Source organism: Gorilla gorilla, chromosome 19 (assembly GCF_029281585.2).
Source record: "Gorilla gorilla gorilla isolate KB3781 chromosome 19, NHGRI_mGorGor1-v2.1_pri, whole genome shotgun sequence".
NCBI classification, from domain to species: domain Eukaryota; kingdom Metazoa; phylum Chordata; class Mammalia; order Primates; family Hominidae; genus Gorilla; species Gorilla gorilla.
In genome coordinates, this window is record NC_073243.2 from 112,863,784 (window position 1) to 112,887,469 (window position 23,686).

Consider the following 23,686-nt stretch of genomic DNA (forward strand, 5'->3'; position numbering starts at 1 on the left):
ATGGAGACTACTAGGCTCTCAGCCATCTGCTGCGTTCTGGTAGTGCTCTACAATCATGTGTCTCTACTACTTCTTTTCAATGTAAATACTAGTGTAAAACTACTCAGCCACAAGCTCTGAGAGAGATCGAGAGATGTCCTTCTCTTAATAGAGATAAGTCATTTGGTGGAATAACTCTTCGAGTCAACCAGTGTAAGTAACAGAGACACCAAAAACCAGCCATTAGTTTAGTTTGCTTGACCCAGCAATCTACCTCTTAGTATATGCTTTGGTGACACTCATGTACTTATGCACCAGGTGGCAGGTGTGTACTAGAATTAAGATATTCATAGTAGCATTGTTTCAGATAGTAAAAAAGTGTTATCCACAAAAAAATGGATGAATTATCAGTGAAAATTACTGAACTTTGGACACACACACATCCTGCCAACCGTCATCAAAAAAAGTATTATTTCTTATTCTCCATCCTAACCTAGATAAGTGGAAGAGAAGAAAGAATTTTTTAAAAAAAGTCCTGATAGCTGGAAAACTTCCTTCACTGTATCCAAAGTTATGAGAACTCTTTGGGTTGTGTCTCCAAACTGAGATTCAGAAAAGCAATCACAATTAATCAATAAATTATCATTTTCATAGGACATTTCTAAATTTCCAAAGTGAATATAGCCTTTTATTTTTCAATCCAGCTAGCTAGCTAGGTCCATCCATATCCATGCACATCATCTGGTTTAATAGATTTCTCATTAAGCTGTATTCATCTGTATATATTCTAATGTTGGAGAATTTTCTCAAATTTAAATATGATTTAGATAAACTTAACAGAGTGTCAGCAGTACTTAGATAAAGCAATTTTTTTTTTTTTGAGAAATGGTCTCTCTGTCACCTAGGCTGAAGTGCAGTGAGGGAGTTATGCCTCACTGCAGCCTCAACCTCCCAGGCTCAAGTAATCCTCCCACCTCAGCCTCCTGAGTAGCTGGGATTACAGGTGTGCACTACCATGCCTGGCTAATTTTTGTATTTTTTTTTGTAGAAATGGGGTTTCACTGTGTTGCCCAGGCTGGTCTTTCTGGGCTCAAGCAATCCACCCACCTCAGCCTCCCAAAGTACTGGGATTACAGGCATGAGCCACTACATGCAGCCTAGATAAAGCAAATTTTTAAATTGATTTGATACTTGATTTTACTCATAAAAAAAAACCTGAATGCTAATTGTTAACCAACTATTGTTAAATTTTAAGGGCAATTGGGTAGCATGGTCTTAGGTCTGATTATAAATGTTTGTCTTTTTTGGGAGCCTGTGATTTTTTCAATACAAAGCAGCTTTTAAAACATCTTGTGAGAACGGTATTTAGGAGGAGAACAAAAAAGGGAATTCTGAATTGTAATGACAGATGTAAACATGTCTTTCATTAGGGTTCACTTTGGTTTTCTTTTTCTTTAGTGGTTTTTGGCAAATTTGTCATATCAAGAAGCACTTTCAGACACACAAGTTGCTATAGTTAATATTTTATCTTCAACTTCCAGTAAGAAATTTGTCTTTAAAAATCTGCATTATAAATCAGTGTATGTATTTCTGGTATATATATATGTACATGTACAACATTTTAATCTTGTTATAGCTTCTTACATTAGTTCTAATATACATTAGTCTATTATAACTGCCTTTTAATCTGTATACAGTCAGGTGCTGCATATGATGTTTCAGTCTACAACAGACTGCATATACGATGGTGGTCCCATAAGATTATAATACTGTATTTTTACTGTACCTTTTCTATGTTTAAATATGTTTGGATACACAAATACTTACCATTGTGCTACAGTTGCCTACAGTATTCAATACAGTAGCATGCCATACAAGTTGGTAGCCTACAAGCAATAGGCTTATAGCATATAGCCTATCTGTGTAGTAGGCTATACCATTTAGGTTTGTGTGAGTATGCTCTATGATGGTGGCACAAGGATGACATTGCCTAACGACACACATTTTCTCTATATTTATCCCTGTTGTTAAGCATGACTGTAGTTTCATGCCTTAGCCTGTGCTATTTATGTTCCTTCAAATACTTTACAATATTTTTTATATAACAACATATTACAGTTTTATAGGCTGGCCTTTTGTATTGTAGTTGCCTTTCCCTTCACACATCCTTTCCAGAGATCTTTTTCTAGACCCTTTGGCTAAAATTTAATTGCTTATTTCAGAACTATAATTTGCCCTATGATAGGTGTTTTATTTTTAAGATTGAATCACCTTTCAAATCTGGAAGACAAAAGTATTTTTAAAGCTATAAAAGTAACTTTAGGGACACAGGCTTGATTATGATGAAGTCAGCTTGTTACTCTGAATAAGATTTAAGTTTCCTATTAGTTTAAAATAAATAGGACTGTACTTGATCTGTACTGTTGAAATAAACATGGTTTAGTTTGGAGGCTATTTTATGCATGAACTTTAAACATTTCAGTCTAGTCATTACTTAACTGCAGTCATTTTCTTAGTTAAGAGTGACAAAAATAATTTGAAAGGTAGGTATATAATTTGCTTATTTAAACAATGAAGTTGGTAGTAAAAATGTTGACAGTATTTAAACTCATGTACCATTTTTAAATTCTTTTCTCCTCATAGGACTTTTTACCTTAATCCTTGCTGCAGTATTTCCAAGTAAGAGTGGAGATAGATTTACCCTTTCTAAACTATTAGCTGTAATTTTAAGGTAAGCATATAGTGTGATAGCTAGTTTACTCTGCTTAAAAATACAATATTACAATTTCTGATAGTGGCACCAGGGTAGTTTGTATTGTAAGAGCAAAGAAAGATGTGGATAAAAGAAGGCTTTAAGTGGACATGATGCTACTTAGCCCTGTCACATCCTGCACTAGGTTTCTAAACCTTCCTGGGTAGGGTAACCAGAGGGAAAACCCCAAGGCTGCTTTGGTTCCCATTCATGTGTCTGCAGACTCATCAAGTATTGGACTGACATTCACACTTAATGTGGCAGCTTAATCCTCATAATCTCCCAAGTTTCTATTTCTTTTTCTTAAGGCAATTTCCCCTCTTTGTTTTGATTTTTATTTCTCCTTTTTCTACTTCTCTTAGAAAGCTAACATTCAGTTTTCTCTAATTGTCTAAGCCTCAGGTGATGTTTCAGTTATTTTCTGTATAATTCATTTGGCAGTTTTGCACTACTGCATAATATGAGTGTTGCTGATAACTATACTTAAATATTTTAATTTAACTTTGTGTATGTTTGTCTTGTCTTCCCTACTGGTTTGTAAACCCTTGAAGGCCATAGCCTTGTTTTATATTTGTGTCATCAAAGACCTAGCATAGGGCTTTGCCCATAGACAGTATTGAAAAAAGATGTGTTGGTTTAATAAAACTTATTTTATGAAACAAAATCAGAGAAGGTAGCAGGATGATTTGATGGAGAGTAGTGTTTCTTGGTTATCAAAGCTGAGATTGAATAAGAGCTCTGCTGTTTGCCCTGGGGCAGTTTCCTTAAACTCTGAAAGGGTTTCCTAGTTGAGAAAATGATATTATCTATTTTACCTTGCAGCCTTGTTTTAAAGTTTAGTGGTAATAGCTATGAAGTGTCTGGTATTGGGCAATCATAGAAGACTGGTAGCTCTTAATATTAAATGTTTTTCTTTTTTAGTTATAAGGGTAAATTAACCACGGTTGCTCCAATGGGCAGCTGGTTGATCCAACTAATTTATCATTTAGACTTTATGGCCACTAGGGATTTATTCTTTTACATGGTTTACTAATGTTTTAAGCCGAGCAAATTTTTGCATTAGGGAAATATGTTTGTATTGGAGAAGTAAATGAGGTTTTATTTAACTTTATTTAAAATATGTGCTAATTTATAACTTTTCTTCGTGGTATCTTAATAAAGACTTGATAAAGAAGGAAATGGATATAAAATATTGAACTTGTAAGTATTTTGACAGAGTACATTACTTCTTCTCATTAAAGTAGGTAGACGAACAGAGGTTGGCAAACTATGTTGGGTCAGCTGCTGGTTTTGTAAATCAGATTGTATTAGAACACAGCCACTCTCATCTATTTGCAAATTGTCTATGGCCATTTTAGCACTACAGAGGCAGAGCTGAATTGCAATACCATGTGGCCCAGAAGCCTAAAATATTTACTATCTGTACCTTTAAAAAAAAGTGTTACTTAGAAATTTTTTGAGTAAGTATATGTTCTTAAGAATTATGTATTAAACATTGTTTAATATTTTGTTTTGAATTGGCTTTTTACTAAGAGATTCAATTTCTGAGGCTATAAAAAGAATTTTACATAGCAACAATCTTGAAGGGAATCTAAGCAAAGAAATCTCATTTCATCAATTGAGAGACAAGAGTGTGGCCTCAAGCCAAACAACTTGGAATCCAATCCCATCTCCATCATTACTAGTTTTGAGATCTTGAACAAGTTCCTTACATTTCTGTGCCAATTTTCTCATCTGTATATTGGGGATGATAATAGGATTTCTCTCATAGGATTATTATGAGGATTAAATGAGTAGAAGTTCTAAAGTGCTTGGAACAATGTCTGATAAACAACAGGAGGTGCTCACTATATTTAGCCATTATCATAATCATCATCATTTAAATGGAAACAAAATCCCTGGTTTCTAATATATTGTGGATACTCAATAAATAATAGCTGAATCTGAATATGAACAGTGATTATTACAGAAAATTGTGATGATTTAATTGAAGGGTTTGCATATTTAATGTAAGGACTACACTTGAGTTCTGATGACATCTTTCCGTAAGGGAATACATATTTTCTTTCATCTTCCTCTCCCACTGCCACACTGGTCTTTCTCATCAGGGTGAGAGAATTAGGCTAATTTTTTTTTAATTAGCAATATCTCATCTACTTGAAAACGTGTTACAATTTATAAGATTCATAGAAATAGACAATGTAAAGAGTTCCCTGAGGACAGGAACCACATCTGTATTGTTCACTTCTGTAACCCAGTGCTTTGCCCATATTAGATGCCCAGAAAATAACAGTTGAGTTTATGAATGACCTCTGATATCTCTACATCCTTAATTCAGTCTTATTTTTATCCGCTAAAATCATGAGATTAGTGAAATTGTTTAAGCACGTAAGGATAGTTTTACTGTTAATTTAGATTTTACCAATAAGCAAGAGTAGTACCATTGGTGGATTTATATGGGTTTGATATATTTGTATAATCCAAAAGAAAGATTGGAAAGGGATGACAAGTTGGTTAATTCATTCTTAACTGAAAGACAGTGGATAGCATAGCACATAAAAGCACTGGACTCTGGAGTAAAACTGCCTGTATTTCAGTCTCGGCTATGTGATCTTGGTCAAGTTACCTTACCTCTTTATGTATTAGCTTTCACATGTAAAATGGGAATGGCAGTAATAAGACTTCCTTATAAGGTATAATATTGTACATTTTGTGAGGATTAAATGAGTTAATACAAATATAACACTATATTATATTGATATTGTTAGATATTATTATTGAAATTGCTAAATTATTTGATAGTTTTACCCAAAGTTGAGATTAGTCTTGATCACTTATAAATAATTTTTATCTTTATGATTAGCCTTTTCAGAATTCTTTAGCTCATCATTAATGACTGTTATTCTCATAGCATTGGAGGTGTTGTACTGGTAAACCTGTCAGGGTCTGAAAAATCTGCTGGAAGAGGTACAATAGGTAAGTACTTGACTCTGGAGTCTCTCTGTTAGAGTAAACAAGAAAGTTACATGTGCGTGCTCATGTGCACAGATGAACGTACGAAGGGTAGGCACTAGCAGGGTGTTTTTTTTTTGAACTTTTCCTTTGGAAATAACATAAAAAATGCGTAAATAGTTTAGTGAATTCTCATAGCCTTCACCCAGATTTTTCAAATGTTAACAACTTACATAAATATTATACAGTTATAAAAATCAGAAATTAACGTTGATTATGATACTGTTATCTATAAAGCCTTTTCAAATTTTGCCATTTTTTCCACCAATGTTCTTTTTCTGATCCAGGATCATTTATTGCATTTAATTGTCGTGTTTCCTTAGTTTCCTTTAAATGCAGAAGTGTTCCTCAGTCTTCTTGTCTTTTATGACCTTGACACTTTTGTAGGGTACCACCTAGTTGGTTTGTAGAATGTTCCTCAATTTGCATTTGTCTGACATTTTCTTTGGTTAAATTGAGGTTGTGCATTTTTGGTAAGAATATAATGGAAGTGATATTGTTTCCTGATCAGTGCATTCTACCAAAAGGCACATGATATTGATTTGTCCTGTTGCTGGTAATGTTAATTTTAAGGTGGTTAAAATTAACCACCCTACTCCAGTGTAAAGTTACTAATATTTCCCACTGTAAGTAATAAGCATCTTGTGGGGGATACTTTGAGGCTATACAAATTTCCTGTTGCTGTCATATCTTCACCCACGAATATTGTCATTTACTCTTGATTCTTGATTCATAGTTACTGCTATGGTGAACACTTAGATTTTGATCCATTGCTTAGACTTAACAAAAACAAAAGTAATCAGAACCTAGCTGGGCTGAGCATGGTGACTCATGCCTGTTATCCCAGTGCTTTGGGAGGCCAAGGTGGGAGGATCGCTTGAGGCCAGGAGTTCAATACCAGCCTGGGCAGCATAGTGAGACCTCATAATAAAAAATAAACCTAGATTAATTATTTCTCTTTGAATACTTCTTTAGATATTTGAGGTTTATTGAATAGAACAATGCTTTCTGAATTATTCCTAGCTACTACCCAATGAGCTGTGCTTTGAACCTCCTCACCTCTTTCTCACCCAGAGCAGCTTTGTGTATATAAAACAATGTATGTATTTGGTATGTGCATGTGTATGCAAGATTTTGTTGACAGGCTTTTCCTTAGCTTTAAAAAAGTTTGAAAATAATAAAAAAAAGTAATAAAACATTCGTCTTTTGAATAATTGATTAAAGTATTGAATATGACCACTTGGCAGAACATTATTTAGCTGTTTAGAAAAGTTTAAATGTTTTTGAGAGTTAATAAAGAGAATCAGTATTTATTATTCATGTACTGTGAGATCTGTATTATGTTAGCTATTTCGGAACATTAAAAAGTATAAATTATGTGTTTGCAGTTTTCAAGGAGTTCTTGATTTGGAACAATATGAGATTTATAAAATGAAGCTACTAGGGATTAAACTAATACCATACTTGACAATAGTAAGTATTGTCTAAAACAGAAGACAGGACAGAAATACAGCCGATTAGAAAGAGGATGCTTTGTGGAAGAAATGGAACTTTAACAGAGCCTTTAAGATGGGAGTGGTAGTGTAATACATATTAAGAATGGTATATGGGGGTAAGGAAGACAATACAAGCAACAGCTTAGTGATGGAAAAAAACATTTGTTAAGTTGGAAAATGCCAGGTGTCAAGATTGTTTATGTAGGGTAAAATAAGAAACATGCATTTCTAAATTAAAAACAAAGTGTTACTTTGGAGTTGTATTATTATAATATGTATAGGTTTTGGTCGGATCATTGAGGTGAATGCTTTTGCATTTATTTGTTAACACATTAAACTCCTTCCTGTACTCCTAGAAGACTTGGATGGGGTAGGCTATACCTTTTCATTATATATCTTTATATCAATATAAAGGTGATTTATATCATTATATATCTTTTCACTTTTGTATATTCTTGCAATATTATCTGACACATTATTGGATTTTAAGCGTATATTGAATGAGCTAATGAGTGATTGCTTTAAATCACGTCCATTTTTACAGGTTCCATTTGGTCTCTTGCTGGAGCCATGCTCTATGCTGTCTATATTGTTATGATTAAGAGAAAAGTAGATAGAGAAGACAAGTTGGATATTCCAATGTTCTTTGGTAAGAATATATGTAACTTGGGAGGCTATTTACTCTAAATGATTAACACAGGGTTTTGCTTTTGTTTTTTGGAGGGAATAGGGAAGCCTTTTTTTTTCTTCCGTATGATTCTTTAAAACCATTTAAAGATTATGAAGGCCAGTCCCAATGTTTTCCTTACTTTATCCTGCATAGTTGTGCACCTATGAGGGAGTGCCCGTCTCCTCAGTGTGAGACAGAAAGAAACTCCTAACACTTTTTTCAAATTGATGTCTTCAGACTGCAAGTCAGATATTTATCTCACTGATAGGACAGATTTATGGTCTTATAAGCATGTGAGAGTTTACCTGCTGTATTTTACATTTTGCCATTTTTGAATAGTTAGCAAAGGACTGGGGAGACTGCCCCCGAATTATATGTTTAATGCTGTCGCAGTCTATGTACTTATGTACATTAAAAATTGTGGGCCATTTAAATGCTTTTCATTTGCATTTTATCTTTAAGACACAGACACTTTTATAACATAGATTCATTCTCAAATTACCCAATTATAGTTTCTGGATATGGTTTATAAATTTTCCTTTGCCTGACATCAGTTCAGGAAAGAACTTGCGATATCTGTAGGACTACAGATGAAGAACACATTGACAAGATAATCTTTCAAAAGATATCTGAATATAAATAGATAAAGAAGCTCCGTGATAAGAGTTCAAAGTGCAGCTTACAAGGAGTCAGGAGACCTGGAATCCAGCTGTTGTAACTTTATTTATCTCACAGGCATCTGAAATATGAGGAAATTGTACTAGATGAATGGCCTCTAAACTGTGATTTAGGGAATAGGTAGGCTTCTGGGATGGTTGGAAGGAAATACAGTTGCATGCAGGGGTCTAGTTCTTGGACTCCTTTGCTGCTTCACCTGTGGAACAGCTCTACTTTGTTGAGCATTTTGCATTAGAATTTAATTTATAGTAAAGATTTATCTTATGGCTGGGCATTGTGGCTCACGCCTGTGATCCCAGCACTTTGAGAGGCTGAGGCAGGAGGACTGCTTGAAGCCAGGGATTCAAGATCAGCCTGGGCAACATAGGGAGACTGCATTTCTATTTAATTTTTTTTTTAAAAAGACTATTTTAAAACTATTTTAAAACTAAAAATAGATTAAATACTTGTACCTAAAGACTAACAAAAATAAAATGTTTGAAAAGCCATGAGGCTGAATGATTGCTTAAATTCTTTTTAAATATAGAATTCAAGAAATATAGCATAATAGCCAGGTTTGGTTACATGTGTTTGTAATCCCAGCTGCATGAGAGGCTGAGGCAGGAGAATCACTTGAGTCCAGGAGTTCGAGTCTGCAGTGAGCTATGATTGTGTCTCTGCACTCTAGCCTGGGTAACAGAGTAAGATGCTGTCTCTTAAAAATGAAAAGATAATTTTAATGATATTTTATTTGAGAGTCATAGAAAATTTTATTTGGAATGGAATAAAATGCTAGTTTTTTTTAGTGTTATAGGTAGGTGGTTGGGTCAGTGGTACTTTTTAAAAATTTATACATTGACAACTTGCAAGAAAAATTGCTTAATTTACTCATATTAGGGAGAGTGCATATAGACATGTGGCTTGTGTTGGTCCTGTTCATATGTGATGTGATATGTAAAGCAATATTGATCTGCCCTGGGCTTTAGAATAGACAGGATTTGGAGAAGTTAGGATTGGGATGTTGGGGGCTCTTCAGGCAAGGGAGTGTGAGCAGAGGCTTAACAGGGAGCAGTGAGTAGATCTGAATGATTGTGCTGGAACTTCGCTTTGTGGAAGAAGAACAGAAAGGCATGTGGCGCCAGATTCTGGGCAGTTGAGGGAATAGGTGGGGTCATTGGGACTTTTGTCTCTAGGTCAAAGGATGTTAATTTATGTGGGATTTCATAGACTCAGCACTTCAGGGACTAGAAAATAGATTTAGATCTTGGTAATGCCACATTTTGGTGTTTCATTAAAACAACTTTGTAATGTTATTTAAGCATTTTAGGTCATGTGTCCTTGCTGTATATGTGTTCTTTTGTTGTTGTTTTTTTAATCAATAGATGTAAGTTGGTGTATTAGTCTGTTTTCACACTGCTATAAAGAACTACCTGAGACTGGGTAATTTTTAAACAAAAGAGGTTTAATTGACTCACAGTTCTGCATGGCTGGGGAGGCCTCAGGAAACTTACAATCATGACGTAAGGTGAAGGGGAAGCAAGGCATGTTTTACACACTGGCAAGAGAGAGAGAACTTGAGAAGGGGGAACTGCCAAACACTTTAAAACCATCAAATCTTGTAAGAACTCACTATGATGGGAACAGCATGGGGGAAACCACCCCCATGATCCAGTCTCTTCCCACCAGGTCCCTCCCTGACACGTGGGGATTACAAGTCAAGATGAGATTTGGGTGGGGACACAGAGCCAAACCATAATAGTTGGGCTCCCTAAAACAGGATATGAGATGGGGAATTTGTGTGGGTGATTTTTTGTGGGGAGTTCACTGAAGGAAAAACTTGCAGTGAAGGAAGCAAGATAGAGAAGGGGAAAGAACCGTGTGGCGCACAAGTATAACTGAGGTTTGGCCCAATTCATTGCAGGTACTGAGGCAGGGAGCAGAGGGAGAGCAGCTAATATGTCTGGGCCTTGAGTCGTGATGGCTGGCCTCGTAAAGCCTCCATCAGTTAGTAATGAGCTGCAGAAGATGGGGTGGAGTGGAGGGTGGGAACTTGCTGGGAAAGGCAGACTTATTTGCCCCCCTTCACAGAAGTGGGGTGGCTGTGAGTCTTTAGCATCAGACAGAGAGTGGGTGCTCCTGCCCTGTTAAGATTTAACTAGGCATCCTAATGACTGGTTTATTATTTAGGTGACATAGTAAGTATCAATTATATATCTACTGTAATTTAATTTTCTTTTAAGAAAGCTGTATAGTTACATAAATCATATAGCAAATTTGTGACATAAACTGTATAGGAAGTACAACAAAATTTATTATAGAATTGTAATCTTTTTTCTTTATATTCTTTACTTTTACTTGTATATAGTCATATATAAACTTAATTTCTATAATAATATTAGCTAACTTTTATTAAGTGCTTACCATGTGCCAGATACTATGCTATATTTTATGTGTTTTGTCTACTCTTCCCAGAAACCTAATTAAATATTATTAAATGTTATTTTATGCTTATAGATTGGAAAACTGAGGCTTAAAGAGGTATAAGGCTTGCACTACTATTGAGTGATATATAGAGCTGGGATTGGACCCAGGCAGTCAGACTGCCGAGTACACACTCAACCACTATGTGGGATGGCTTTCCTTAATAACTAGTCAGTGGTACTTTGCTCATACGTTGAATAGCTCTTTGTGTGTACATACTTTCTCACTAACTAGTTAGAGGTCTGGGAATGCAGGAACCAAGGGTTTTATCTCCTTTGGAACCTTCTTCCATTATTGCTCACAAAGCACAAGTGTTTTGGACATAAATAATTGAATCAGAGAGCAAACCATCTAATTCCTCAAAATTAATTTAGGCTGAGTACACAAACACATACATACCAGTTATTTCTTTTAAGTTCTAGGGCACTATATTATCAGTAGCTAAGGTTAACAACCCTTCTTGTTGAGTTGTCCTAAGTGGTTTATTCCATAGTAGTTGCTCCCATACAATGTGGATAGTTGAACTGAGTGATCACCAGTTGCTTCAGACAGTTTTTTTTTTAATGGTGTTGAGCTATTCACAGGACTGACTTAAAAACAAACCAACAGAAGTTTTAGCTAAGGAAACCTCCCAGAGTGCTTTTGTGCAAAATCTAATTTTGATTTTAGAGTTAATAAGCTTGGAAAATAGAAATAAATCAATTTTAACTCTTGTCTCTTTTATACATGTTCAGGTTTTGTAGGTTTGTTTAATCTGCTGCTCTTATGGCCAGGTTTCTTTTTACTTCATTATACTGGATTTGAGGACTTCGAGTTTCCCAATAAAGTACTATTAATGTGCATTATCATTAATGGCCTTATTGGAACAGTACTCTCAGAGTTCCTGTGGTTGTGGTATGTACTGTTTATTCTCCAATTATTATCAGTTGATTAATTTTTGGATATTTTAAGCGTTTATATTTGTCTGTTTGCTGGTGGCCCTTCCTGTGCACCCCATTCTGCAACACACATACAACTGAATACTTTAACTCCACTAGAGCAGGGACTTTGTTTTTTAACTTCTGTGTGCCCATTCTAGAGTAGTACCTTGTCCACAGAAGGAGCTCAATAAATACTTGTTGAATGAAAGAATGAATATGAATGGTGTAAATCTGTAAAAATGTTTTAGAAAGTGGAGTATTATGCAAATGAAAGTAGTCATTATCTAATGGATATCCAAACATATGAGGTATGTGTGCCAAGTATGAGTGCATGAGTTCTAGTTGAGAATCCAGGAGATGGTGCTTATTTAAGAGGCTTTGGAATATCTGTTTGCTTGTTCATAGGTGTTTTTGTTTTATTTATTTTCAGGACCTTTCATATGGGTGAGCCAGATATGTAAACCTTAAACTGTGATTGATTTGAGATGTTAACATACTTTGATATGCTGTATATCCAATATACTGATATGCGATAATAAACTTAAAATAGTTTGAAGACAGTATCATGTATGGAGTTTGAGAGACCTTTCAAATAACAGAGCTTTATACTTAGTCCTATTTTTATTTAATAGAAATTTGAAATGAATAGAATGAATAAAACATAAGTGAATAAAATGAATTTTATTACATACCCATTGAAACTGTTAACTAGTTTTCCCTTGCAAAAGACTGCAACAGAAATAGACTTTTTTGTGAAGTCTTCCTTAATGCTCTGCCTATAGTGCTGTGTCTCCCTGCCCAGTTAAGAAATACCTATTTTCTTGGTATCCCCCATATCACTCTCTTTTGTGTAATACTTAAAGATTTACTTTGTATTGTAGTAATTTATGTTCTTATCTAAACTCCTTTGCTGATCTAAAATTCTTTAAAATCATAATCCATTTGCTCATTAATTTTTTCATCTTTAGTTATGTACATTTTAGATACTCGATTTTTTTAACCTTAACTATTAACAGATGACAAAAGGCTTTAGCCTTTAGCTAAATTGGATCCACCTTAACAGCTGGATTAAGTCAAACAGGCTTTATAATTCTACCTCCCAGGTTTTTTATTATAGTACTCTGCATGATAAACATCCAAGAACATATGCTGTATTTGACCCCGAATGCTCTTTTCACAGAGCAGCTAAGTAGTGGGAACCACAAGTACTTGTTTCCTTTACCTCATCAATAAGGACTCGTTGTTCAGCCTCTGTTCATTACTTCTAGTGACACTTTATTGAGAGATAGCCCCTTTTATTGCAGGACAGCATTATTAATTCTGACATATACTGAGCTAGATTTTACTTGCCTATAACTTCCATGGATCTGTAGTCCTAACGATATACATTATGGTTTTATCTTGGCTTATAATTCATTTTCTCCTTATATGCCCAAATTATCAGTCTTTATAAATGGCTCATCTGTCTCCATTGGGTGTAATATTTTCTTTCAATTCAACAAAATGGTATGCAGATAGATATTTCAAAATTTCATACCCACATTGATAATTCAAGGTGAAAATAAAGAGCTTACTTAGCTTTTGGTTAGGACAATTGTTAGAAAAATGGAAAACAACAAGAAAATATTTTTTAAGAATATTCAAGTCTTTCTTTTTTTATGCCAAGCCAAATCAAAAGAGTAACACATGATTTTAGTGTTCATGAAGGTGAGATATTTTTGCTTGGTGACAGAATCACATGTTGGCTTATCACTTCCTTAAAGTCTATGTGTGAAGTATTGTCCTGCAATGTTAATAATGCTGTTTTCTTTGTTATCTACAAATCATCACAAAACTGTAATAACTGTTCAACAGTTTTTTAAAAAAATTAATGAAATATAAGCTATACACCCAAAGTTGAATAATATCTGCAAACAGATCTTGAAAATAGCATAAAATATTTTGAGCTTTTTATACTTATATATTTGTATTTTTAATATTTGAAGAAAAACTTTGAGAATCATCTTAATAACTTTATTATATTTTATGTTTCAATCCATCCTAGCCCCTTATCTTTGCTCCTGATCTCACAGGCCTATATTATAGGATAGAAAGTCTTTGTTCAGTGTTTTTCTTTGGTTGTTTAATTTTTTAAATATAGAAATGTATATTTTCTTTTTTTTTGGGGCTGCTTTCTTACCTCATCATTGATAGGCACACTTGCACTAAGCCTTACAATACCTCTGTCCATAATAGCTGACATGTGTATGCAAAAGGTAAGGAAACTATTTATTATTCATAGATATTTTAGGTGTGTTATTAAAACAAACCTAATGAAAGTTGAGATGTGATTAAATTATGAGGATACAAACATAAATAATACTTGATGCTTTCTCTCCCAAGGTGCTTTACTACATAGAAATATAGAAAGTACCGAAGAAATAGATAATTTCCATTTTTAGCTTTTCCATTTTTTCCCTAAATTTCTAAGTTAAGGGCATCATCTTCATATGTAGTTCTCCAGTTTTTGAGCTGATTCTGTTCCAGATGTTCTTTGGTAAGTCACATTTTATCATACAAGCATTTTAGTTTCTGCGATAAACCCTGTCACAGGCTCCTTCACACTGTGCTGAATGAGCAGCACAGGAATCATGCTGTTTGCAGTAAAAGTTAGCCATCTCTCTCTGGACTCAGCAGAGTGGGTATCCCATCCCTTTTCTCTGAAGGCCTAGTATGGATGTGGGGATTCTCGTGATAAATATTGGCAATGCTAACACCACAGAAAAGAGAATCTGGGATGTTGCTGCCAGCAGCCTAGAAGGGAAGAGTTTATTCAGTGCTCCTGAGTGTAGCAGGAAGAACAGAGGTATGCTGTTGCCCAGCACTGAAAGATGGAGCATAGCCATTTATCACACAGTTCAGTATATGTAGGCATTTAACTTTTAACTGCAACTACTAAGTCACAGAAGTGTGTGTGTGTGTGTGTGTGTGTGTGTGTATGTGTGTTTTAGTCTAATATAATTTGAAGAGGGAAATACTTCAAGGCCCAAAGGCTTATAATGTGTACAAGCAATAATCAAAATTTTAAACCTATTTTTCTCTAGGTCTTAGCCAGGCACAGTGGCTCACGCCTGTAATCCCAGCACTTGGGAGGCCAAGGCAGGCAGATCACTTGAGGTTAGGAGTTCGAGACCAGCCTGGCCAGCATGGTGAAACCCCGTCTCTACTAACAATACTAAAATTAGCTGGGTGTGATGGCAGGCACCTGTAATCCCAGCTACTTGGGAGGCTGAGGCAGGAGAATCACTTGAACCCGGGAGGCGGAGGTTGCAGTGAGCCAAGATCATGCCACTGCGCCAAGATCATGCCACTGCGCTCCAGCCTGGGCAACAGAACAAGACTCCATCTCAAAAAAAAAAAAAAAAAAGATAAAAGCAAAATATGCTTAGTGCTGTATATCCTCTTTATTTATAAAATAATTCTTTACTGATATTTAACTTTGTTTTATGGTCAGTAAATTCTTATTTGTCATGGTTAAAGAACTGAGATTCTTTCCTTAATTGAGAATTAATTATCTTACATAACTTGCATTTTCAAAGAATGTGGATATTCTATATAACACTAACATTGCACATTATTACACATCATTCTTTTATAGATTTAAGTAATATCTAGGCCCTTCTTCATCTTCAGGTCATAATCCTGAATATGAACCAAACTGGTTGTGAAACTGGGAAGGTGCTACTAGTTAGAGGATTTTGGTAGACTACTGTGTAAATCATCTTTATTGTACTGATATTTTAAAAACAAAAGCTTTGTAGATTGAAAAAAATTGCAGCTTAATGTTCAGGAATTTTTAAGAAAATAGTCACAGGGGACCTAATTGTATTAAATGATTAGTCATTTCATAATTATCATTACAAACAATAATGGTTATAATTTGTTTAATAAAGTATTTTAGGGTAAAGACAAAACGGGGAAATGTATGCACATGCAATTAATTATAAAAACATAACCAAACTTTAACTGATTGCCCAGTTCTGGATATGAAGACAATCAAGAAAAGATTTGGTGTTCTTGATTGTCTTCATATCTAGAACTGGGCAGTCAGTTAAAGGAGCAGGCTGTGTGTTGGTGTCAGGATTGAGGTTAGGGAGATTCCATCTGGAAAAAGCAGCAGTGTGTGTCCAGAACTGTAACACAAACATGATAAGAGAAATCTACTTTTCTAGGGTTTTTAGGTTTAATTAGCTAACTGTATTTATATATAGCTTCTGAAATGTTAGCATTTATTAACATTGTGCTTGAAACAAATTGGTTATTTAAATCTATTTATAATCATTTTATATAATAGAAAGCATCCTTGATCATATTCTATTTGATATTCAGATATATTTAGGAATTAGAAAAAAAATTTTTGTTTACATAGGTAATTTTCTTTGTTGTAATAAATGGCTTCATTTCTTTTGTCTTAGCTTGTTGGAAATCAAATTAGAAGTTTTTTATTATGAGACAACATACAAACAGCTACATTGTGGAAAGTGAACTTGCCTTCTAAAGTCTTTTAGGGCTTTATCTATCTTTATTAAGTTTGCTTTGATTCAGTTATGAAATAAGGTTTTTAGTTGAATATTCATGAAATAATTCTATCAACTATATCTACATTTTTAATCGCATTATTTATAACTTCTTAATACCTTTTCTGATCTTGGATAATTTAAATGCAGCATGGTTTTTCCTGATTATTAGTCATTCTGGCAAATATTCCAGGAATATGTTAAAATATATTGGTAATTTCATAACTAAATGAAGGCTTTTCAGTTTAATGACTATTCTTTCCGGGGTGTTCTTAGGCTGACTCAGTCATTGTATATGAATACCATAGAAATAGGGTATGCATGTTAAAAATTGTCAGTTATTATTCTTGTGTTATGCATTGTGAGTTCCCTCATAAAAGACATTATGCTCACAAAACTCGTTTACTCTGACTAATGGTGCTATGAAATGGAATAGTATATATTTTCCACCAGAGGGAGTCTTACCTATGATTCCATGCCCTTTTTTTTTTTTTTTTAATTCTCAAAGAGGGCAAACACAGTTTTCCTTCCCTATTTTATAGATAGAAGTTACTATTTTCATAATGATTTTTAAAGCAAACCTCCTGTGTGTTACACTTAAGTCTCAGTAGTTGATCAGTGTAGGCTTCTTTGACAATCGTTTCTGATCTTTAGCTGAGTCTAGATGGTAAAAGTGAACCAGTGAAAGGGAAGAATGAGTTTTGTTTTGGATGGCATCTCATTATTTTTTATTTTCTTTTTATTTATATATTTGTTTTTCTTATTTTTTTTCTTTTTGATTTTAATACCTCCACCCTACTTACAGATATTTTTTATTTTCTTGACAACCCTGATAAATGATGGATTGGAGGATCAGACTTGTTGACATCACTGATGAGGCTTGTCTTGTTGCTTGTCTTCTCTGGCTAACATTCCTTAGTAAAAATATTTCTATTTTTTTTCTTTATTTTATTTGGTCATTTCATTTTGAGCTTTTTTCATTTATTACTAGATAAGCGAGTTTTGAGTGTCAAATTTGCACTTAATTTGTTTTTGGTACTGTCATAAGGACTGTAGCATACACAGCATACTACAACTGTAACTTTTTACGAAAATATACATTTTTTGAAGATGACTTCAGAAACTGAGGGAGAGAGACCCACTTGAGACTAGGCAGCAAACAGTGAAGAAGAAATGAGCAACATGGTGTGCAGGAGCAAAGTTTCATACTGTATATCTCTACTCTAAGTGTACAATGCCTATAAATGGAAAGTATGCTTTCTTGGCTTTCCTTTAGCCTATTTTCCAAGCAAGAACTATTGTTGTTGGTAATTTAGGTACATGGAATAGTAAGTTGAAGTCTTGAATTCTTATTTAATAATAATACACTTAATACATTGTCAGTGTTTAATTTTGTCTTCCCATTGTTCTTATTCCTGCTAGTTTTCACAAATAGAAAACTTACACTGAAGGGGGAAATTGCCTTAATGATAATTGTGGGTGTGTTTTTTCCTCTATCTTTTATTTTTAGGTGCAGTTTTCTTGGTTATTTTTTGCAGGAGCTATTCCTGTATTTTTTTCATTTTTTATTGTAACTCTCCTATGCCATTATAATAATTGGGATCCTGTGATGTTGGGAATCAGAAGAATATTTGCTTTTATATGCAGAAAACATCGAATTCAGAGGTACGTTTAGTCCCAATACACATTTTTAAAAATAGTGTTTGCTAGATAACTGAGAATTGCATCATGCTGGCCTAGCTTTTAGAGATTTTTGTGAGGAATTATTGAAAGATGATAACTTATATGTTACGGCAGATGAAAATAATTTGTTTAGATCTTTTGGGTAATAAGATTCTTTCTCTTTCTTTCTTTCTTTCTTTTTCTTTCTCTCTCTTTTTCTTTCCTTTTCTTTCCCTCTTTCTTTCTTCTCTTTCTTCTCTTTCTTCTTTTTTTCTCTTTCTTGACAGAGTCTTGCTCTGTAGCCCAGCCTGGAGTGCAATGGCATGATCTCAGCTCACTGCAACCTCTGCCTCCTGGGTTCAAGTGATTCTCCTGCCTCAGCCTCCTGAGTAGCTGGGATTACAGGCGTGCACCACCATGCCCAGCTAATTTTTGTATTTTTAATAGAGGCAGGTTTCCCCGTGTTGGCCAGGCTGGCCTTGAATTCCCGACCACAAGTGATTTGCCTGCCTAGTATCTACATGTTTTTAAAAAAAAAATATGATTCACAGGAAATACCAAAAGGTTTACTGTTTTGCCGTAACAAACTTAAATATAGAAAACTTTTATTGGTTTGAACATAATTCATGATAGAATAGTATTTCCTCAGTTTTTCTTTCCAATTTCTTTCTTTTTAAGAATGAAAGCTTTTTACATTTTGCTATAAAAAGAACTTGGTTCCAGTGACTCTGGAGCTCAAGACCAGCCTGGGCAACATATCAAGACCCTGTCTCTAAGAAAATTAAAAAAAAATTACCCAGACACAATGGCATATACCTGTAGTCCCAAGCTACTTGGGAGGCTGAGGTAGGAGGATCACTTGAGCCCAGGAATTCAAAGCTGCAGTGAACTATAATAGCACCACTACACTTTAGCCTGGGTGACAAAGTGATACCCTGTCTCTTATTTAAAAAACAAAAACAAAAAACGCTAACTTGGGACAAGTTCTTGGGAAATTTTATCCTAGTGTTGGTTCTGCCACTGACTTGCATCCTGTCCACATAGCTTCAGCCAATGGAATAAATAAGGTTTGAGGTTCCTTTTCAGCTCTAAAGCTTTCCTTAATTATTGCTTTTTTTTTTCTTAAGAGTTCCAGAAGACAGCGAACAGTGTGAGAGTCTCATCTCTATGCACAGTGTTTCTCAGGAGGTTGGAGCTAGTTAGCTGTTTGTTGTCTGTAGCCCAGGTTTGTATGTGAGCTGGGTTTAGTATTGAATAAGGTTCTTATCTGTGTCATATTCAAAGGGTTGATTTTCTATAATTAGTTGTTTGAGAGGCAATACAGCCTTAGAGGCTAAAGGGGCTAAAGCCTGGACTCCAGTTCTGTCTTCTCCACATACTAGCTGTGTGGCCCTATGCAAGGTTCTTAATCTCTTGATGCTCCGGCTCTCTTATTTGTGAAATGGGATTACAGTAGAACCTCCCTTATGAGGGTGTTAAAATAGTAAATACTTGGTAAATATAAAGTATGTATAATAGTGCTTGACTCAAATGATCAGAAAGTTTTAACTCATTTTTATTCATGCTAAGGGTCATTTTATTTAATAATATGCTTTAGAAAAATATTTTTTCTCTGATGATAAAAGAAAAATGTAATATCCTGGGGTACAATATACTGGTTGGAAAATACTAATCTTTATGTGTGTGTTTTACATAACTGGCACAGTGTTTATCCTCATTCTCTGACATTGCTTTGTCATTTAACAATGCTTCTGGAATATTTTTCCATTTTTTACATTTTAAGAAATAGTGTCTTTTATATGTCTTCGATGATAGAGTACATGACATTTAATATTTTGCTGAATGAAAGCTTGAATTAAATGTAACATACAGATTTTGCAGGTACAAAAGTGATTATTTAGAATGAAAGATCACAATAAACTACTAGAATTTTTCTAGTTTTTCTAAGACATCTTTAGGCAATTTATATTGAAATGTTTCTTGATTGCTACTGAGTTTTCCCTCCCTATCTAGAACATTGTACAACTCCTGTCAGTTGTTAACACTTATATTAGGCTTGAAGATTAAGTTTCGTTATCCTCATGGTAAACTTGCTTCTAACCTACAGCTAATGGTCCTGGTTTTCTGTTTTTCTTTAGTGTGCTGTTTTTAAATCTAGTTTATACCTGCACATGGTTTGAGCTCTAGTTCTCCAAGCCTTTTTGTACAAGGCAGTTACCCCTGCCCTTCCCTGCCCTGCTCATCCTGCTTTCATTTTCTTCCCACTCTGAGGAAATTAAACTCTTTGCTGATTCTTTTGGTATTTTCCTTCTTGTCTCCCTAAGTATCACGCTTATGACTTGTGTTTCATGAGTTCTCGGTTTTAGGCATCTTCAGCTGACTTTCCCACTAAGATCAATGAGGACAGATTATTTTCAAGTTTACTCCTCCTCTGCTCCCACCTCATATGCCTACTGTCTCCATATCAGTTCGGCCTCCTCATCATCCCTGTATAGTTATTGCATAATTTTGGATAGATCTGTAGTCAGTGTTTATATTGTTGTCACTAAAAAATTGTTACTTATAACTGAGCTATGTAGGATTCGTCCTGGTATTTCCCTTATCCAGAGATCCTCTGTTACTACCCTTTTTGGAGAGTAAACCTTAAAGTCTTCTCCTGGGATAGAGAAAAGGCACTTGGCCAACTGTGAAAAGTAAGAGAGGGCATCTGGGTGTCTGTCTGCTTTTTCTATAGACATTATACCAGTCTTCTTGTTTTTAGTTGTTTCTTCACCCCTCCTTACAGAGATATCTAGTCCTGTTTTTCCATTGCTAACCAAGAGTTGGCTGTTATTTTCTCATCTCTCTACTTTTCTTTTTGTCCATGTGGTTTGTTCCTTTTAAGAAAAAAATTCCAGGCTGGGCATAGTAACTCATGCCTGTAATCCTAGCATTTTGGGAGGCCAAGGAGGGAGGATCACTTGAGCTCAGGAGTTTGAGACTAGCCTGGGCAACATAGTGAGACCTTATTTCTGTTAAAAAATATATTTTTTTAACCCTTTGTTTCCTTTTTAGTGAGGTTTTGGAGAACAAGTGGAACTAAATATATGTTTATGTGCCATCTTTAAATTTAAAAAAACGTAAACACAATTACAGTAAGTCCTCACTTAACATCATCAGTAGGTTCTTATAAACTGTGACTTTACGCAAAATTACAGCAAACCTTTTTTTTTTTTTGCATCAACATTATAACATAACAACACTGAACGAAAAAATGTTATTCGGGGACCTAAAGTCAGTTTCCTAGAACCTATGACATTAAGTGAGGACTTTGTATTCTTGAAAGCTTTTTAATGCTGTAATTTATGCATTATTTTTCTTGGGTATGCTGTGCATTGTTCTCATACTCACACTTAAACCTACCCATATCCAGCAAGGTTTCAGTATTTTTAGAAGTGAGAGCTGTGTAAAGAAGAGAGTGAAGACTAGAGAGGATGGATTGCAATAGAGTAGAATAGACTGGGCAGGTGTCTTTGTCTTTGCAGGAGTAATGGTGGAATATACCAGGAGTACAACTAACTGCTAATACACAGTCTTTAGTGTTGATGTCAGCTTTTGACATTGCTATAGAAGTCACATTCATAAGTTCTTAGTACTCCAAATTTGAGTATCCAGTTATTAAGTATGTATACAGTGAAAATAGGTATTTCAATCTTAAGATAATTTGCTTTTTAAAATGTAAACTATAGAAAACTAAAACTGTGAAATTATAATCTAATCACATTTCTGTGGTTTCTGTTTTTAGCTTGATAATGGAACTATACAGCGAAGAGACAATCTCTGGCAAGTTTTTGTAGAAAAAATGTTTCAGTGCCTAGTCTGAAAAATAACAGTTTCAGTTCTTTGAAACTCTAAACTATATTTTTCTCATACCTGTTTTCTTCATTTTCATAATGAAGCACTTTGCTATGTAGCTGTGTACATATCACTACAGTTATAGGAAGTTTCAGTCTACAGTCCATCCAAAGGACCAACCTGCCTTACACATCTCAAGGAATTCAGCTGTTGAAATCATTTGAACTAATCAAGGAATAAATCCTAATGTTCTGGGACTTTATTTTCACATGTTAAATGCTGGAATATATTATGAAAATGTTTTCAAGAAATCACTTAAGTGTTCATAGACCAGTATTTCTGACAGGTAAAATGCTAAAATAAGCTACCTGTAGTAAGTGTGGATTATATTTTTGGGTTTTGTAGAATATTGCAAATTAACTACACAAAAAATGTTTAATTTATGTAACAAGCATGTTTGTGCAAATTTCATGGGACTTTAAAAAGAATAAGTATTTGAGAAAATATCTGGTTCACTTACACTACATTTACTGTATTATTCTTTTATAGCATTAGGTGCCTTGTATTTTAAATCTGTGACAAACCGTGGCAAATTTTTAAAGGGGAAGTATTATTATAAAATGAAGAAATATGTATTTCTAAAGGCTATATTGCTGTAAACTTAATTGATAAAGCTCTGCTTAATTTAGAGTTTTGAAGAAATAGTCTCCCTTCAATTAAGAAATTTTCATAATGGAATGATTTAAATTGAAGTGACAAAGAGTATTATTAAAATACAATGTTTATACGTGTATTTGTGTATTGTAGATGTATCAAGTGATTTCTAATTTTTTTTCACATATGAATGTGCCAGATTACTCTAGAACTAGATGTCTCTTCTTTAAATAATTTTAGTTTTCCTGAATAAATTTGTAATGGTTAAAGTACCAAGTAAGTAAGGCGAGAAGGGATTCTGTTTTTAAAATCACATCAGAACTTTTCCTCTACTAAGATTATAAATTAAATGTAAAATACTCCTAATTGCAATTCTTAAACTTAGGCCTTACATGTACTTATTATGCAACTGCTCCTGGACTCTATTCACCATAGATATCAGTAAATGTATGTCCCAGGATTCACAGGCTTTTGATTAATCAATATTCTTTTCAAGTTTTCTGTGTGAAGAGTTTAGTTCTCTTCAAAATTTCTTAACTAATCTGATTTTTAAGAATTCTCTTTGCAGTGTTTAGCTTCCTATTCACATTCTTAAAATTGCTTTGGTGTTACCATGAGTCTAAAATGAAGTTTAGCCTTCCTTTTGTTTCATTCTGAGAACTTCTATATTATATTACCTTTAAAAATTGTTTATGATATTAAATTTAAAATACAAACAGCTCTCTCTCTCTTTTTTTTTTTTTAAATCATCCAGCCCAAAGTGGCAAAAACAGCTCTTTTCTCATTTGGCACCACCAATAATGCAAGTTAAAAATAATGTTGAGTTTATTATACTTTTGACCTGTTTAGCTCAACAGGGTGAAGGCATGTAAAGAATGTGGACTTCTGAGGAATTTTCTTTTAAAAAGAACATAATGAAGTAACATTTTAATTACTCAAGGACTACTTTTGGTTGAAGTTTATAATCTAGATACCTCTACTTTTTGTTTTTGCTGTTCGACAGTTCACAAAGA

The 23,686-nt window shown here is 34.3% G+C and overlaps 1 protein-coding gene across 1 annotated transcript; it reads left to right on the forward strand.

The window, feature by feature from the left end:
- LOC129527948 (solute carrier family 35 member F5-like) lies at positions 1-23,391 on the forward strand. The gene is made up of 10 exons (XM_055367008.2): positions 1-39; positions 1,438-1,519; positions 2,623-2,710; positions 5,643-5,707; positions 7,784-7,888; positions 11,782-11,938; positions 14,108-14,222; positions 18,034-18,188; positions 19,313-19,410; positions 21,970-23,391. Exons 1-9 carry the CDS (start codon positions 1-3, stop codon positions 19,386-19,388), a joined length of 882 nt encoding a protein of 293 aa, XP_055222983.1. The 3' UTR covers positions 19,389-19,410; positions 21,970-23,391.
- The last annotated feature ends 295 nt before the right edge of the window (positions 23,392-23,686 follow it).